The following is a 16,690-nucleotide window of genomic DNA, read 5'->3' as shown; positions in this document are numbered from 1 at the left end:
CCTCTGAGGTTTTCCATTCCAGTGACACATAAGTTGAAAGGGGTGAAACACTGGTACACAATTTAGAGTCCTCTGAGGAAGTCCGTTCAGAGTCACTGTAGATAGACACTGGTATATCTGAAGTTGTCACCTCCTGAAGGTGACATCTCCTTCCTTCTTGGCTTTCTTCTTTAGTTTCTCTTTCTCCTTGAAAAAGATAACTCTAGTAATATCAGCTGGGCCCTCATTGAGAGCTTTTGTACAAAGACATTTATGTGACTGCTCCAGTGTAATAGGGGGCACCTGCAGTTGATCTCTGTAGAAGGTCACAAACAAACTCCTGGATGTCACTGTCTTTCGTTTCCTTAGCGAGACCCCTTATCCATATGTTGTTGTGAAGATTTCTATTTTCTAGATCTTCCTGCAGTAACTGTAATTTGATATTTTGTTCCTCCAGTACTAGGATCCTATAGGTATTTTTTATCTTCGCTTTGTTCACCTGCGATACACTCCAGGTCGTCCACACTGCCTCCAAATTCTGCAGCTTCTCCTCGTAATTCCTGGATGGGTGTTTTAAGACCTATTTTAATATAGGCAATCTATGTCATGGACAAATTGTTCTAGGTATTCCTGGGTGGTATATGCAGCAGGGTGTCTCTTGTCGTGAGAGGGTCCATGCTCCTTCCCTTCTGAGAATTGTTTGAGACCACGTGTCTGCCAATGAGTGTTTTTTCCACGATCGAACATGGAGCATCCTCCCCCATCAAGAGTCTACTCTATGCAACTTCAAAATTTGCTTGATGCAGAGGCGGGTTTGTACCCTGGGGGGAATATTCCACATCATGGTCTTCTGGACGTTTTACTCCTATTGGAATTATTCTTCACTTTCAGTTCCTTTCTTTAGGTGACGATTTTCCACCTTCATAGTTTTAGCCAGGTGAAGTACTGTTTGTAGCCACTTTCCAGGGGTATGTGCTCTATGTACTGTGTCATACAAAAATGTGTGCTCCTGGGCAGTCCCGGTTCCTTTGGGCGAGCCAAGGCTGTAGAGTGGTCCCCTGTGACACCCCACCAAGGTTACAATGCCGAATGGGGTTGGCATGCGCAGGAGAAACAGAGGGTACCTAGGGCATGAAAGAGAATGGTGTATCCCTTCTTCCTGCCAAGGGAGGGATAACTTTTGGCCTGCTTTGCTAGATGGATTGCTCTTGGTGGTTTCGGCTGGTTTTCTCTTTAGTGGGAGCTTTGGCTGTTGATTGAGGGTCTGCAGTGCATCTGTATGCCCCCTTATTTTCACACCTCCAAGACAGACACTTTTCATGGGCTGGGGCGCGAAATAAATCTTATTTGCACAGCAGCGCCGAGACATCCTCCAGCATTTGTCAGCGCTTTATAAATCAAAATATTCAAAGTCAGGGCCTGCTCTCGAGTTCCTGATACCTGTTCTCTGCGGACACTGGTATCCAAACTGGAAGCCGCAACTTTGGAGGACCCCCCCCAGCCACAGGCCCTCAGCTAAAGTTGATGTTACAAGGGTTCGAGTACGCAGACTCCCTCGTTGCAGGTTATCTATTCCACCGCCGCTGGGGCAGCGGCAGGACAGCACAAGCAGCGAGGGTGGGTGAATGATGTAGACTGGGCTGGCCTGGAGAGCACCACTGCCCAGGTCTCCTGGACCCTAAGCTCTGGGTGTAGGTTTGGAATTTCTTCCTGCTGCAGAGACTATGTGCCCCAGAGCCAGGGCCACTGGAATTATGCGGCAGGGGAAGGCTAAATTATGCAGCAGGGTTGAATTTACTATGCCTCAGGAAAAAGGCAAACTATGCAGCACAATGTGGCACATTTTGTGATAGTACTACTTCCATTATTTAGTCATTTTTACACTTGTTAACAATGTCTGGGCAGAGGTTGCACCTCATTAGTACTAGTTTGGAACTCAAATATAGCAATAAGCAACAGAGAGGTGACCAGTCAACCTCTGCAAACGGCCAACCACTCCACGACAACGTTTTGCCGGTTTTTTTTTAGTAACTTTTGAACCATTAGAGCTAGAACAATATTTTTTTGTTAAAATCTGCGGATTATGCGGCAAATGATGGATTATATGACAAATGTGTCAAATCTATAATAATGCAAAAAACGCCGCAGCCGCATAATTCCAGTGGCCCTGCCCTTAGCCCCTTTTTCCCTGCTCTAGTGACTGTAAGCACCGCCCCATCGCCTGTCTCCCCCTGCCCCAGTATTCAAGTTTCCCTTCGCCAGTGTCCTAATAAACAAGCCTCTGAATCTAAGCAGTTACGTGTCGTGTTAAGAGATTGGTTCCCAATAAGTATTCCTTGTTGCTCGCTGTATGTATGCATCATACAGTAACAGTAACTTGTTTCATCGAAAATGTTTGTCGCAGTTTAGTGGAGGCAGAGCTCCCCCTAGAGGATGGCCCAGTAATTCGATTTCACGATTGACAAGCGGCATATTGGCACCAAACCAACTGCTTTTCGAATGAACCTGTTATTGTTTCTGTGATCAGAGACGCGCTGGTAGATATAGTTCCGTCTGCTTCTACCTCAGAGTGAGTTCTCGTAGAAATGACGTCCTTCTATTTTGCGTGATTTCCACCTGACAACGAATATGATTACCAGGCCCGTGCTGAGTGCTGTTGGTACCCTGGGTGATAAATGCACATCCGGGGGCCAAGCACCTGTGTCCCTCTGTCTGACAAGAGTCACCCACCCCTACCTTCCTTCCTTGAGGTCTGAGGTTTGAATTTCAAGACAGCCAACACAGCCTTTCTGACCCAGATTGAGAAAGACTGATTCCGTTTGGAGACATCAATGGATATAAATAACTACTCAGGTCCCAAAACTGCAGGAATAAGAGATATGTAAAATGCAAAGCTGTCAAGTTTTCAGAATTAATAGGAGAGAGTACTAATTAGCATGTCTGATCACAGCACAGGAAGTGATATCACACAAAGTTGGACATTAATGATACCACGGGAAGTAATCACGGGATGATAATGAATGTAAAACAGCAAAACTTCATGAACGTAGACGTGTGGCTTCCAAACGTAGAGACGAAGCCCTGATGTATCCAAAGGAGCTCCTCCCATGACTGTAAGAGTCCGCAGAAGGCGTCCATGGTGACAGAACTGCCTTCTGAAGTATGGACATTATTCATACTCCAAACACACAAGATCTTTTATAGGAGTTTATTTAGAGTCCCAGCCCTCTTATCATGTGTGACATTAAATGTAAGTGAGAGCTCAGATCAACTTCCAAATGTCCGAGTCTCGCTCACAAGGAGTTAAACGTGAGGTCTCAGAAAACGTAGTTGCTTTTGGTTTCCCAGGGCAGAAAATCCATATTATTGGACTCCCTGAATTCTAGTGATAATTTTTTTTTACCGGATGAATACGTGGGGGAAACTATGTTTTTTGGTGAGTCGCTCATTAAAAACTAAAGATAATATAAGTGGAACTGCAGAAGATATGTCATTGTGAAAAATGTTCAGCATAATATAGATAGCAGAAAAAAAAAACTGCATCCATTTTCTAGCAAGGTATGTTGATGACAATAGAGTGATTCGCACCCCGGATGAAGTTTAGCTTGCCTGGGTTCTATTAGAATTAAAACGGTTTTATTAGGCAATGAAAAAACATTCCCTGGATGAAGAGGTGATCTTTAAGGGGTAAAGACTTTCAGGGCTTAAAAAACTTCTCTAGAACGTTTCTTCTTTCTGTACGCCATCTCAAGAACTCACACCAGTGCAAGATGGCAGCACGGTTAGTTTTCCTTCACTGCTTATTTACTGAGGAGCAGGCTCATGACCTCCACAGTGCCCACCGAAGTGTTCTGCTTGTGATGCGGTTGCCGTCATCCCTCCGCACCTACTGGTTTCTACAACCACTGACCTAGAGGTGCAGGATGCCTGGCAGAGGGCATATGTTGTCTTTTTGAATGTTCTCTCTGGGTAACTGCATTGCTTTTACGGGTTGCGGGTACCTGAAGCTCTCTACTGCCCCCAAAACTAGGGTGACCAGGTTTTGAAGAGCAAAAACCGGGACAGGTCAGACATAAAAGAAGGACTAAAGACATTACTCTCACTTTTATATCTGGCCTGTCCCGTTTTTTTTGCGTAGCTGTGTGAATGTGTGCCTATACAGGGGTGGGTGGGTGTGTGTGTGTGTGTGTGTGTATATACACACACAAACACACACTTACAAGACTACCTATATAAAATTAGCTATGGCTTGGCCTCTCACCCTGCACCTCCAATCCGCCCCCACCCACCTCTCTCTGCTGCCCACTCCGTCTCTCTGCTGGGAGCAGACAGGGGACTGTGTTGTGCTTTAACTGTTTCATACTATGTAGGCCTCTTTAACTTATGCTTCCCTAGATCTGACCTTTGTCCCAAAATTAAGAGAAGCGTCAGGACACCGGGACAGTCCTCTAAAAACCGGGACTGTCCGGGGAAATCCGGGACGTCTGGTCACCCTACCCAAAACCACAACAAGGATCCAGGGGTACCTCCAAGAAACGTTAGGCCTTGGCATTTAGGCAAAACAAGGCGTGCTGCCACCATTCACAGCTCTTCTGACCACAACCTCAGTCTCTGTCGAAATGGACCCTCACCAGGTGCTCAATTCTTTCCTCCCAATCCAGTGCGTCCTCTTCATCTGCACTGGCCTGGTGACAAGGTCAGTGCAGAAGGCCAGCAGAGCTGGCCATGGAGTGGAGCCTCTTGTGGTACCAAACATAGGCTCTGCCATCTGAGACGTTGGTTGCCTCGCCCCAGGGTTGGATAGGTGAGGCGGGCGCTCTGCTATTGGATGATGGGACTGTGGTCAAAGCCAGCAAGTGAGCTGTTTTTAGGTTTTGTCTCAGACAGCGGCACAACATTTTTTGTTAGAAAAAACACTTTATTCAAGGACAAATCCACTGGTCCTGGGAGGATGGATTCCGGCCTCAAGTATCCTTCGATTTACATTCCTCCAACATCAGCCATGCCCTGTGAACCTCTCACCTTTGAAAAGGCAGTCCTTACAGATGTGAGTAAATTAAAACCAAAACATTCTTTTGTCAGCATTACCTCTAGGAAGCAGAATGCCCTAAAGACCTTGGCATTAGACCCTGATATTATTATCAAACCAGCGGATAAATGTGGGGCCATAGTTGCCCTAGACTCCCGAGATTATAGACAAGAATGCCTACGACTCTTGAGTGACTCCACTTACTATGTCCCCATTTCATGAGTTCCGACTGAAAGACTCCAACACCAAATACGTACAATGCTCAACGAAACAGTAGCTAATGCATGGATATCACATAAGAAGGCAGAATTTTTGGAGGGCCACAATCCACGGACTCCTTATTTCTATTGCCTCCCCAAGATCCATAAGAGTATATTACCTCCACCTGGACGCCCTATTGTTTCAGGAATAGGATCTGTCCTGGAACCCCTTTCGACCTTCTGTGACCATTTTCTCCAACCGATAGTTAGGGGTACGTCCATGTTCCTTAAGGACACGAAGGATGTCCTAAATCTAATAGACGCCATTAATGCCACAGAACCAGTGAATGCCTTGATCAGCCTTGATGTAGAGGCTCTGTATACCAACATTCCTCAGGAAGCCACATTACGGGTAGTTGAGGATGCTCTAGTCAACAGTACATGGACCTCACAGACACCTGATCATTTTATTATGCAATGTGCATCCTTGGCCTTAACTGATTTTTTTTTTTTAGATTTGAAGACCAACTCTATCACCAGGTACGTGCCCAGGTTGGCTTGCCTATATATGTATAATTTTGAACAACAATTCATAATGAACGATACCACTCCATTCACTACAAACATCAAATTATGGCGTTGTTATATTGATGACATACTGATCATTTGGCAAGGTGGTATTATTAGGGTTGACACTTTTACGGCCTGGATTAACAGACTTTTCCTTTTCTAAAATTCACTTCAACAGTTTCTGAGACCGAAATTTCTTTTCTGGATCTCATGATAACCATCAATCATGGTAGACTGGAGACCTGTACTTACCACAAAAAAACAGATAGTAACAGCTTACTCCACTATGACAGTCATCATCTCCGGTCATTACGTAATAATATACCATATGGGCAGTTCCTACCACTCCGCCGCAACTGCAGCAACATTTCCACCTTTGAATCACAAGCGGATGAACTCACATGTAAATTACAAAGGAGATATTATCCTCGTCAGATAATCAACTCCGCTCGTAAACAGGCACATAACCACAGGGAAGCCCTACTGACTACCGAGCCTAAGGCTTCAGATAATCGTCTATCCTGTGTTACTACATACACCCCTTTGCCAAATACTTTAAAACAACTCATAAATAAGCGATGGCCCATACTTAGTAGTATTTGCATTCAGATGTACAAGAAATATCAAAGATCTGGTAGTACATACCTGCCCCATTACTACACACACAGAATCTAGACAGAAGACACTTTGGCCACTCCCACCAATATCAGGTCACCGTCCGTGTGGGGGCTGCAATGTATGCACCTTTACAAGACGAGATGATTCCCTTGACTTGGAACCTTTGTGCAATTGGCACCTCTTGAAACATACGAACTGTAATTGCCGGAATTGTATCTACATGGTTACCTGCCCTTCTAATTTGCATTACATTGGCACGACTACCCGACCAGTAAAAGCGAGGATCAATGAACATCGCAGTTACATTAGATGTGGCTGTTCTACCACTAAACTAAGTGTTCACTATCTCAATAAGAAACACACCCCGAATGACATGTGGTGGGTGGTCTTGGATGCACCTAAATATCTACCCAATGGTTCTAAAACCCTGGTCGAAAGAGAGCAACGTTGGGTGTTTAGATTGGGTACGCATATCCACGGACTGAATGATGAGATTCAGTGGATGAGATTTTTCCCTACTACATGATGGGCCGATTTGCATTCCTTGACCCTGATCAGTGCAGCACTAAGTAGCTTGCTATGATCAAGATATGTTTCAGAACACGCGCGCACATTAGCATACCAGTTATGTCCTATTGTATCTCAGTTATTCACTTTGTAGAGATTACTGTGTCTATCTGGGTACATCTCTATGTTCTGCGGTACCTGGACCCACATAGTTAATAGACTGAGGTGTGGCTGTAGTTCTGGCCCTACTATAGGTTTTACGTTCGCCTTCCCAAATTGGGGTCCGGTTTGCCTTCTTTTTTTGATGCTGCCAAGGGAAACGAGGGTTGTTCCCTTGTCCACATATTGTTTTTTGTGACAACACATTGTTTTTTTAATACAAGATTTTTTTAGACGTAGGCAACACCCTTTATTTGTGCGTACTGTGATGATTAACTAGGACTTTATCCCCCTGTTTATTTTTATGCCCTGAGTACCAAACTGTGGTTCCTCCTTTAATCCCTAGTTGTTACTCACAAGGGAAACGAGAGTTGTTTATTTATCCTTAATGTGAGCGCATTGCCAAGTGAATTCGGTTCTGCTTTCCCCATTGTGCAGTAATCCCTCCTCTATTTCTCTTATGTATGAACTAGAAGGTACCATGTCAAATGGTGAGGCAGTGGTCCTCTGTTTATTTGTAGTACTCCAGGGACAGGACGTCTCTCCAGTGACGTGACGCCTTCCCTTCTCCTGACTGGCGCTTTGATTGCCGAGAACGGGTCTTATGCCGCCGAGCATGTCTTCCCCACAACATTCGGGAAATGCGGCCGGCCGGTAGGTTCCCCGCTGAAAACTCTCACCCTCAACTGTGAGTACGACTGACCAGTATGGTTGGCAGACTGCATTTTGTCATCATTGTATACAAGTTTGATACTTTATCCCCTCCCTGATTCTAGAGTGACAGTACAGGGATGATGATTAGTTACACTGTCTTTGGGTTATCTAAAGTGATTCATTCTGGGTTATTCTGTTAGTCAACAGAGAGTGTGACCTTAAGCATAGGGGATTATGTACATGGAGCACTTTTCTAGCTATTTGGCTTGTGAATTCGATAGTTACTTCTCTAATGTCTATTGTGAATGCTACTTTAGTAACTGGCTTGGGGCAGATTGATGTCTCTGGGCTCATTGATCACTTATCATTTTCTACCCATGGCCCTCTATCCTATATTATGCACACAAGGAATGCACCTTTTTCTCCCCTTAGTGCAGATATTACATGAGGCAGCATACATCTGTTTTTACATCCTTGTTACCAATTATCATAACAAATGTACATTTCTCGCATTTATATAGAGGCGAAGCCAGTCCCTAGGTGGCATTATCCCATGGAGCGCCGTCCCAAATTCCAGATGGTAAGCAGCTGTTTTATGGAGTTTCTTTTTACACCTAGCATGGTAGCACGATATCACCGAGTGGCACAACACCTTTTTGCGGATATTAGTGTGCTATTGCCTTCTAGCTTAACACATTGTTATTTTCCTTTGTCATTTCCCACAGGCACACTTCGACTTAGATTATTAGGTGCGTTGGTCTAAGAGTAAATTAATTACGATAATTTCTCCAGTACACATTTTTGCAAATTAGCATAGCTTAGGAGTCTAATATATATTTTGGTTTTGGAATTTTTTTGATTTTGGGTCTGAAGAAATGCCGTTTGATTCGTATGAACACTTTAGGCATGAAACATGTTGACCTTCTTTGGTGATTGAAAATAGTTTTACTTCTCACCCCCATATTCCAGTTGAGTGGTGGATAATTATTTCCTACCCGCTCCCCAGTATATATTTTTAACCTTGACCTAGACCCTCGACGATCAATTTAATTTGGATTTGTGAGGTTCTGGAGCCAATTTTAATCCTTTTTCTTCTGACTGTAGGTCCAAGTCTACTCCTACTAAACTTTGGATTACGGCACGGACGACTAGATAAGATCTCTGGCAAAGAGCCCCCTTGAGGGGCCCCGTTAGATATTGCAGAGCCAGTCTGACGAGGAGCATACCCTATGAAGAAGCATGACATCCTAATGGATGTGTGAGGGTTTTGCTTCTAGTTCACCAAGTGCTCTGTGGATTTCTGTTTCTGTGGAACAGTGTACCCTTTTGATTGGTGGCTTCTAACCACGCCCATGTCACGCCCGTCAATTTCATTAGTTTGTGGGCTTGCCTTTTAAAACAAAAACGATTGATTCCATTTGTGAAAGGCATGCATACGTCATACGCCTTTTCCGGTGTTTAGCCCTCATCGAGCGCACCAGTAAACTACTGAAAACATACAGGGCTCCGGTTTTCAGCTGGTTTCTGAACTACTTTATCTTTTCATTTCCTGCGCAGCGCGATCTCGCTGGGCAGAAGTCGAGCGCTTTGCATGACATCGACCCTGTTATATGGGTAACTGCACTTTTGCTGGTTACATGGATAATTGCACTTTTCCCGATAGGTTTGGCTGCGAGCGACCTTTCGTTTCCTTTTCTCTCTCTCCTTCAGGTTCATGGTGACCATCGGCTTGCATATGTGAAATTGTTTTACTTTTCATTATTAGTTTATGTGGCAAGAAAAGTCCGGTTAGGAGTTTACAACGCTAATAGCTCTAACGCGAGCAAACGCGAGACCCGTTGCACTGCAAATGCTAGTTTTTTGTTACTTTTTGCCATGTACTCTCTAAGAGTGCATAGCACTGTACAGTCTTCCCGACTGTTCCCCTCCCACTGTCCGTGGTTGTTTCTTGTTGTTGCTGCTCCCTCTCTCCTTCCAAGTACCTCCCTGTGTTACTTAAGCCCTCCCCCCACCCACTGTCCGTTGTTTCAGTTCTGTACCTCTTCCCTCCACCTCCCACGTGTAGCTTGCCCCTGTACTTATTATTTTTCTTTACATATTGCATCACACTATGTAATCAAAAGGGCTATACACCTATTCACTGTAAATGTATCAAGTACTTGTTGGTATTTTTTTTTTTTTTTTTTTTAACTGCAGAAAACAAATTAAAGCAAAGAATCTCGGCACAGGGGTATTTTCAGGGACTTAAAAAAGCTGTAAACAGTTCTAGATTAAAGGCAAACCCTAGTTAATGTGGTAATATCCTGCTGAAAAAGAAGTATGAAGATGGTCAACTTTCTAAGATTCAAGCAGGACTTATCTTCACAAGACAAGAAATTGATTAGCGGGTCACTTCTTCGGGGTAAATAAGAACCACTGGCATCAGAGATGTGTGACTACGACCACCGTTTCCTCTATCAATCTCTATGAGCTGAAGACAGTCTTCATTTGGCCTCAAAAGCACAAACTAAATCTACTGCATCTTGCTTGTGTCATGAAAACACACTACTACAGCACTAATGCACGCTTGACTTGCAAGATCTATAATGATTGAGGGTATTTTGCAGAGCTCAGCTCCGGATGGCATGGCAAGTCTAGGAAGTGAGATATGATGTTCTTGTTCTGACATTTGCAAATATGTCTCAAGGTTGCAGCTACCGTGGGAAGCTGTTTAAAAATTTTATCAACGTACCAGAAAGAAGTTGTTACTCGTACAATTAATGCACATCTGTTTGTCCTGCCTGAGAACTGAACAGTCAGAGTAAAGTTCCATTGCTGAAGAAAAGGTACGACTAATTGTGCTTGAGAGTTTTTTAGTCAGACGTGTGCTGAAGCTCCAGCAACTCCTGTGTAACTCAGCTGAATAAAACCTGCTCTCAAAGAACAATCCTGCTTATGAATTTTATGTAAGGTTCAAGGTTGACAAGACGACATGGGAAGATGCAAAACTGATTGGGTGACTCCCTCCATCAGAAACCTGAAGTGTTTAACTCTAATGCTGAAGTGAAGACCACGGATTTTTCACAGCTCTAGTGTTTTATTAATGGTGGTTCATGAATGTTTGTATCTAAGGAACAGAAAATCAAACGCATCCCCCATCTCTCAGGAGAAGAAACACGAGAAGGATGTGAGGTTGTGTATGGTCTGAGAAAGAACTAGCCTGATATCACCAAAAAAGAAGAGCCCAGTTCACTACCCTTATGAAATGTATAGTAGGCACTTAGGCAGACAAGACTTGGGAACAGAGTCTGTACAACATTTACAAAAATCACCTCTCCCCTTTAAAGCACACACTACAGTGTTTAATTTATATAGCGCTTACTACCCCTGACGAGGCGTCGAAATTTGAGCCGGCGGTTTCTGGTGCGCGGCACCGGCACTTATTTTTGAGGGCCGGCACTTTTCTGCCTCAAGCATTTACTGCGAGCAAAAGACACATATGGGAAGGGAAAAACGAAAAAGCATCACAAAGGGATAAAGCAGAAAGCTGCAAGAGTGAGCTGAAGGGGCAGGGAGTGGCTGTAAATGGATTAAAGAGGCCCGAGATGGCTTCAGGATTACACTGCCTAAGTATTAAGTGCTCAGAGGAGAGCTTTGGGCACCGGCACGTTTTCATTTACAAATTAAGCAATGACACATTGACAATAAAGGCAGCAGTACATAGCTGTCACATTCTTCCTTGGTAAACAGCACTCTAATTAACGGCTTCCGGCTGTATCTCAGTCACAAGTAACCAGTTTACTAGGTAGCCTGGGGAAGGCGACTTACCCGAGTTTGATGCTGATTCCTCCTCCAGTCCCCGTCACCCAGCCTAGGTGGTAGAACTGCCTACAGAGCTCTGGGATCAGGTTTCTTGGGTGCGTCTTGTCCTTTAAAACAAAAAGAAAAATTATGCACCTAAGGAGCGAGATCATTCGACACTTGGTTGCTTGAATTCTGTAATCATTCCGCACTCTTTCACCTAGATTTTGTGTCCATTCCCCAACTCCAGCCTAAACTTGAGCCTCATTCCACACCTGCACGTCTTGTTTTGAAAGAACTCAATACTTGTTTCTCTGCGCTTGGCGATCACTCAACATGATTCCACACTCACTCAATCGGACTATATCCATAGCCCACCAATGCTACAAATAACTGGAAACATCACCAAAGGAAGTGTGGATTAGAAAAATAGGTTTACACCAACATCACAACAATGTCGCCTTGATAGGCACCGTGGACCACTTACTTGCATTTATTCACTCATTTTAAGTATTTGGTATACGGCGAGCTCAGTTCTAATAAGCAGTGAGGTATATTGTAGCAGGAGTGTCCCAAATATGATGTGCTGTACAAAGGGAAGGGGGTGTGAGCTGCCTGCTGAGGGGGGATAACAGAAGCCAAAATATGATGGGGAGGGAAACTGGTTATTGGGACAGTTGTTCAAGTACCTGGTACAGCTGTTTTCACATTAAACATTTCAACAGAACCCATTATTTCTAAATATAAGACACAAGAGTGATAAGGTAATATTTTGGTCATGTACAGAAGCCAATATTAGAATCCAGGTCTCCGAATTCCAAGTTCAGGAAGTAAGTTCTTAAACTTTTGACTTACCCAGTGAATCACTACTGGAAGCCAGAGACCCCCGCCTAAACAATTTATAGGACACGAACCGCGAAACAATACACAAAATACAGAAACAAATGTATTGCAAATAAATACACAACAATATTTTATTCATAACCAAAAAAAGACAAAAAAAACGGAATTTATGTCTTAATTGGGAGACTGGAACGTGTAATTTTATTTTTAAAAGTTGAAGAGATATGGTAGACTCTGGCATATATCTCTTTGTCATCACAAACCAGTGCTGCTTCAATTAAGGCCACTCACTGTATTTGCTCTGTTCCGACAAATCGAGAAACCAGCTTTATTTGAAGCTTCCAACTTCAAATTCCTTCACATTCACAAAGTGCTTTAAAACTAATTTTTTTAATGTATGTTCTTTATTCGTCTGCTAATATTTAATGTTATAAACAGTCACAGACCCCTTGAGTAGGCTTCGCTGATCCTTAGGGGACAGCAGACCATAGATTAAAAGCCACTGCTCTAGGGGCAGGTTCGGCCATCTCTGCCATTCAATGCCGCCTGGCATCACTGTGTGGATTTCACCCAGATTTATCTAGATATAACATGGTCAATGCCAGCGTTGAAAGGTGGAACCAGGTGTCCCATAAACACAGAGTCCTTTCTGTAGGTTCGGCCATCATCATGCCATGTTTGGATCTGACCTAGATTTACCATGTTCACTGGCAGTGTTGAAAGGTGTAACCAAGTGTCCCACATACACGGAGGCCTGTGATACATAAGTACCACCAGCAACCCTTTTTATATACGCGTGTTCCAGGAATGATGCTCTAATTCAAAGGTACCACACATGCATTAATGAAATGTAATAAGAATGACCCTTTGGACCCAAGCTACCAGAGATGGACCTGTAATTTAAAAGTAGCAGATGAACCTTCATTTCACAGATGGTCCCTTGATCTAAAGATGGCACATATATGCTTTTGATATGAAGGTGTCAGACAGTCGATTTATCTAAGGGCACTACAAATGGCCCTTTATTCTATAAGGTACCAAACGTGATTCTGTCTCAATTCGATCCTTATTCTATAAGGTACCAAACGTGATTTTGTCTCAATTCGATCCCATCCCAATGATCTACTCCTATGAATGTACCACAGAGAGTTATTTGATACGATGGTACCAAAGATGGTCCTTTGATGAAAATGTTACTTGGCTACAACTATAGCTCATCGGCGTTCGTATATTTCAAAGACTGGCATGCTTTGAATTATTTACCAACACCAAGTGGGAATTTGGAGCAAAATAAAAATGAAAAACAATATGGTAGTAACATTAATAGTGACCTTAGTGGGTACACTATCCAACTGATCATGTTTCTGTCCATTTTACATCCAGAAAGAAGTGGAATTTAAGCTTGTCCACTGCAGGCCATCTTCAGATTCTTAGGCACTAGAGTGCACATCTCATAACTTTGATGCATCAGAGAGAATAGAATAGGTTGTCATGTGAATGTATGAAAGAGACCATAGCTGGAAGGTAGCTAGTGTAGACATATCTGGAGCTTTCACAGACTGTACTTGATCTTAGAATGTATGTAAAAGAAAAGGTAAGAGTGCAGCTCATCTTCTTAGAGTAAATACTAACAGATTGCCTCACGCCGGCTTTTCCTCTAAAACAAAGCCTGCACTGCTTGGAGAAAGAAGGCAGCATTTGCCACACTGTACAGTGCACACGTCTAAAAGAGGCACTCCTGCATGCAGAAAGACAAATATGCTGGATGAAATTATTTAAAAAGTTGTGGTAACTGACAATCACTCAAAACCTGTGATTTCTGTGCCGCAGGATTCAAGCTTCACCTCACATATAAGACCCAATGAGGCTAAAACGGTTCTCTGCTACTTGGGTTCCTATCTAATGGGGTTCTGGCCTAGCAGGCTTGGCTGGCTCTTACTGGGTTGCATCTGACTGGTCTCTGTCTGTGGTGGAACAGTGGTCCAAAAAAGCAACGGGCTGGAATGTGGGCCAAAGCAATTGTCAGTGTCAAAGACCTCTACAAGTCTTCCACCCATAATGTTTGTGTTTCAATTTCACGTCCTACGTGATTCGGATATGCTCAGATGAGGGTTCCCACACGTGCAAGCTGCATCTCAGTGAAAGGGCCCAACAAGGCTGAAAGTGGCCTGTGGCTCCTGCTTGTGGTGCTATCTAAAGAGAACCTGGCCGTTCAGGTGGACCGCTCCTAAAGGAAAAGGAGGAAGTCGGATTTTCATATGGCTGATCTCTGGAGTGGAGCAGAGGGGAAAAAAGCAACCAACTTAATTAAGGATAAAGAGTTTGTGAAGGGGTGCAACGCTGCACTGATTCCACTCATTATCTTTCTGTTATTTGTGACTCCTACATTAAGGACTGCTGTAGCGATTACTTTTTTCGTGGAGTGTAATCCTATCACTCCCTATGCTCTCACTTTGCTGTGGCAAAAAGCTCTTGTATGGTGTTATTCTTTCCTAGTCTGATTAAATAGTTCCTTCAACTTGTCAATAAGTAAGTGCTCCTTGGGTGTCGATAGGCAAGCCCTACTCTGTGTGTGGACACTTTCTGAAGAATATGCTGGTAAAACCACAGGCAGGTTTAGATGAACCTTGAAAGGACCAATGATCGGTTCAAGTTCAGCATCTGCTCATCCTTGAAAAGTTCTGGGTGAGCAATTAAAGGCTGTCACTTCTCAGATACATACTTGATTTCAGGCTCATTCACTGGCTCAGAAGGGAGGCCAACGAGTTGATCTAGATTTCTTTTGAGCTTCTATTGGACAGATTTCCCTAAAAGTGATTTTGATAAACTGTGTATTTTCATACAATAAAACAGTTTTATTGTCCGGCATTCTGACTTTTGAAATGGATAGGTTATAAACTTAGATGGAGCTCTGGCAACATTTGATTTGTCAAAGCAGACAGAGGATATGGCTCAGTGATGAATCTCACCCAGTTCTCACAACATGGGTTGAGTTCTTGCTGATAGGATTTTGCTGTGTCTTCTTTGCGGTGTTGCTTCTAATCCAGACTTAAGGCTGATAAACTCATATTATGAAAAATTTTCATCTCTTCCATCTTATCAGAAGGTGATGATCCTAACAGGTCTGTAAATAGAGCATGTGCCACCTAGACGGTCACAGTGAAGCATCTCCTAGAGAAGTGTCTGCCTTCCCTGTTCTTACCTGCTAGAAACAGGTCAATCTGTTGCTCGCTTCACAAAGCAAAAGCTGTTGGCCTGGCCTCCAATCTACGTCTCATTCATAGCAAGCAGTCTGATCCCTAATGAAGGCATTCGACATACTGCTGACCATCATCTGCAGATGTTTCAGGGCCACCTAAACAATATATGTGAGGAATTAACCAATTCCACAACTTCAGAGTCCTTGATGCCAGGAGTGATAACTTTGTGGGCAAGTTGTCTGCACTCATAACTAGTGCCAAACGCTTATTTTGTCAAATCAGTTGTAGTCCGACCACAGACCTCTAGGATTTTTAGGTGTAGCAATTTCTCACTTTTATTCCAGAGACCCTTGACAATTTTGCAGGCCCGTTCTCCAAGCGGAGAGTGAAGCCCTTGCTTTGCTTATTTGCGGGTAATGTGGTTCATGGAAAAGTCTAGCCAGAGAATTGCTTTCACGAACAGAACAAATTGACAGTTTCAGTACCAAGAAACATTGCACATGCGTATCTTAATCCTCCCACGGATGTTTCCACTGCATGTCCACGTGCTCCTAAGTGGGTTTCATTTTTAGTCTGCAGTGAGGACTAGAAGAGAGCATAGTTCTGTGTATGGCTTTGCAACAAATGTGTGAGTGTTTGGCCTTATGTGAAGAATACATTGCTCCAACAAGAGAAGGTGCTCTCAACATGCAATCATCCAAGAAAGGAGTGTTACTGGGTCTGTGCATTTCCTAACGACCTTTGGTGCCAACTTTAGGCCAAACAACAGCTCTCAGAGCTGATAACGTTTGCAACTGGCCATGAATCAAACATAGTTCCGGTGCTTGTAAGACACTGGGAAAGTACAATACATTTCCTCTAGACGGTGGTCAACAAACTCCCCTATTGATATAATTTGTTGTGAAGCCATCAGCCAGATTTAAGTTAATTGTAGAAAGTGCTATGGTTTCTTGAAGCACACTTCACTTGACCAAAATATAAATGAAAACTGGACAGGCTTCAGAGCAATGCTACAGACATGGACAAAAAGGCAAAGACAAGTGCATAGCCCCCTGCCTCATGCTGATAGTCAGTCACTGCTACTGGGGCTGTACTTGACTCCAGCAGGAGGTGCAGTGGTGGAAGCAGAAGCTGGACACACAGACAGAATA

The 16,690-nt window shown here is 43.5% G+C and overlaps 1 protein-coding gene across 4 annotated transcripts in view; it reads right to left on the bottom strand.

Moving 5' to 3' along the window:
• Window positions 1-16,690, bottom strand: part of APIP (APAF1 interacting protein) — a 159,721-nt gene that overhangs the window by 91,365 nt on the left and 51,666 nt on the right. For all 4 annotated transcript variants that reach the window (XM_069221844.1, XM_069221840.1, XM_069221842.1 and 1 more), the window contains one exon: window positions 11,524-11,624. In XM_069221844.1, coding sequence (XP_069077945.1) covers window positions 11,524-11,624 — 101 coding nt within the window. The remainder of the gene's footprint in view (window positions 1-11,523; window positions 11,625-16,690) is intronic.

The sequence above is a fragment of the Pleurodeles waltl genome, chromosome 3_1, assembly GCF_031143425.1.
Source record: "Pleurodeles waltl isolate 20211129_DDA chromosome 3_1, aPleWal1.hap1.20221129, whole genome shotgun sequence".
Lineage (NCBI taxonomy): Eukaryota > Metazoa > Chordata > Amphibia > Caudata > Salamandridae > Pleurodeles > Pleurodeles waltl.
Note: the sequence above shows the minus strand (reverse complement) of the source record. Positions and strands in the feature narration are given on the sequence as shown.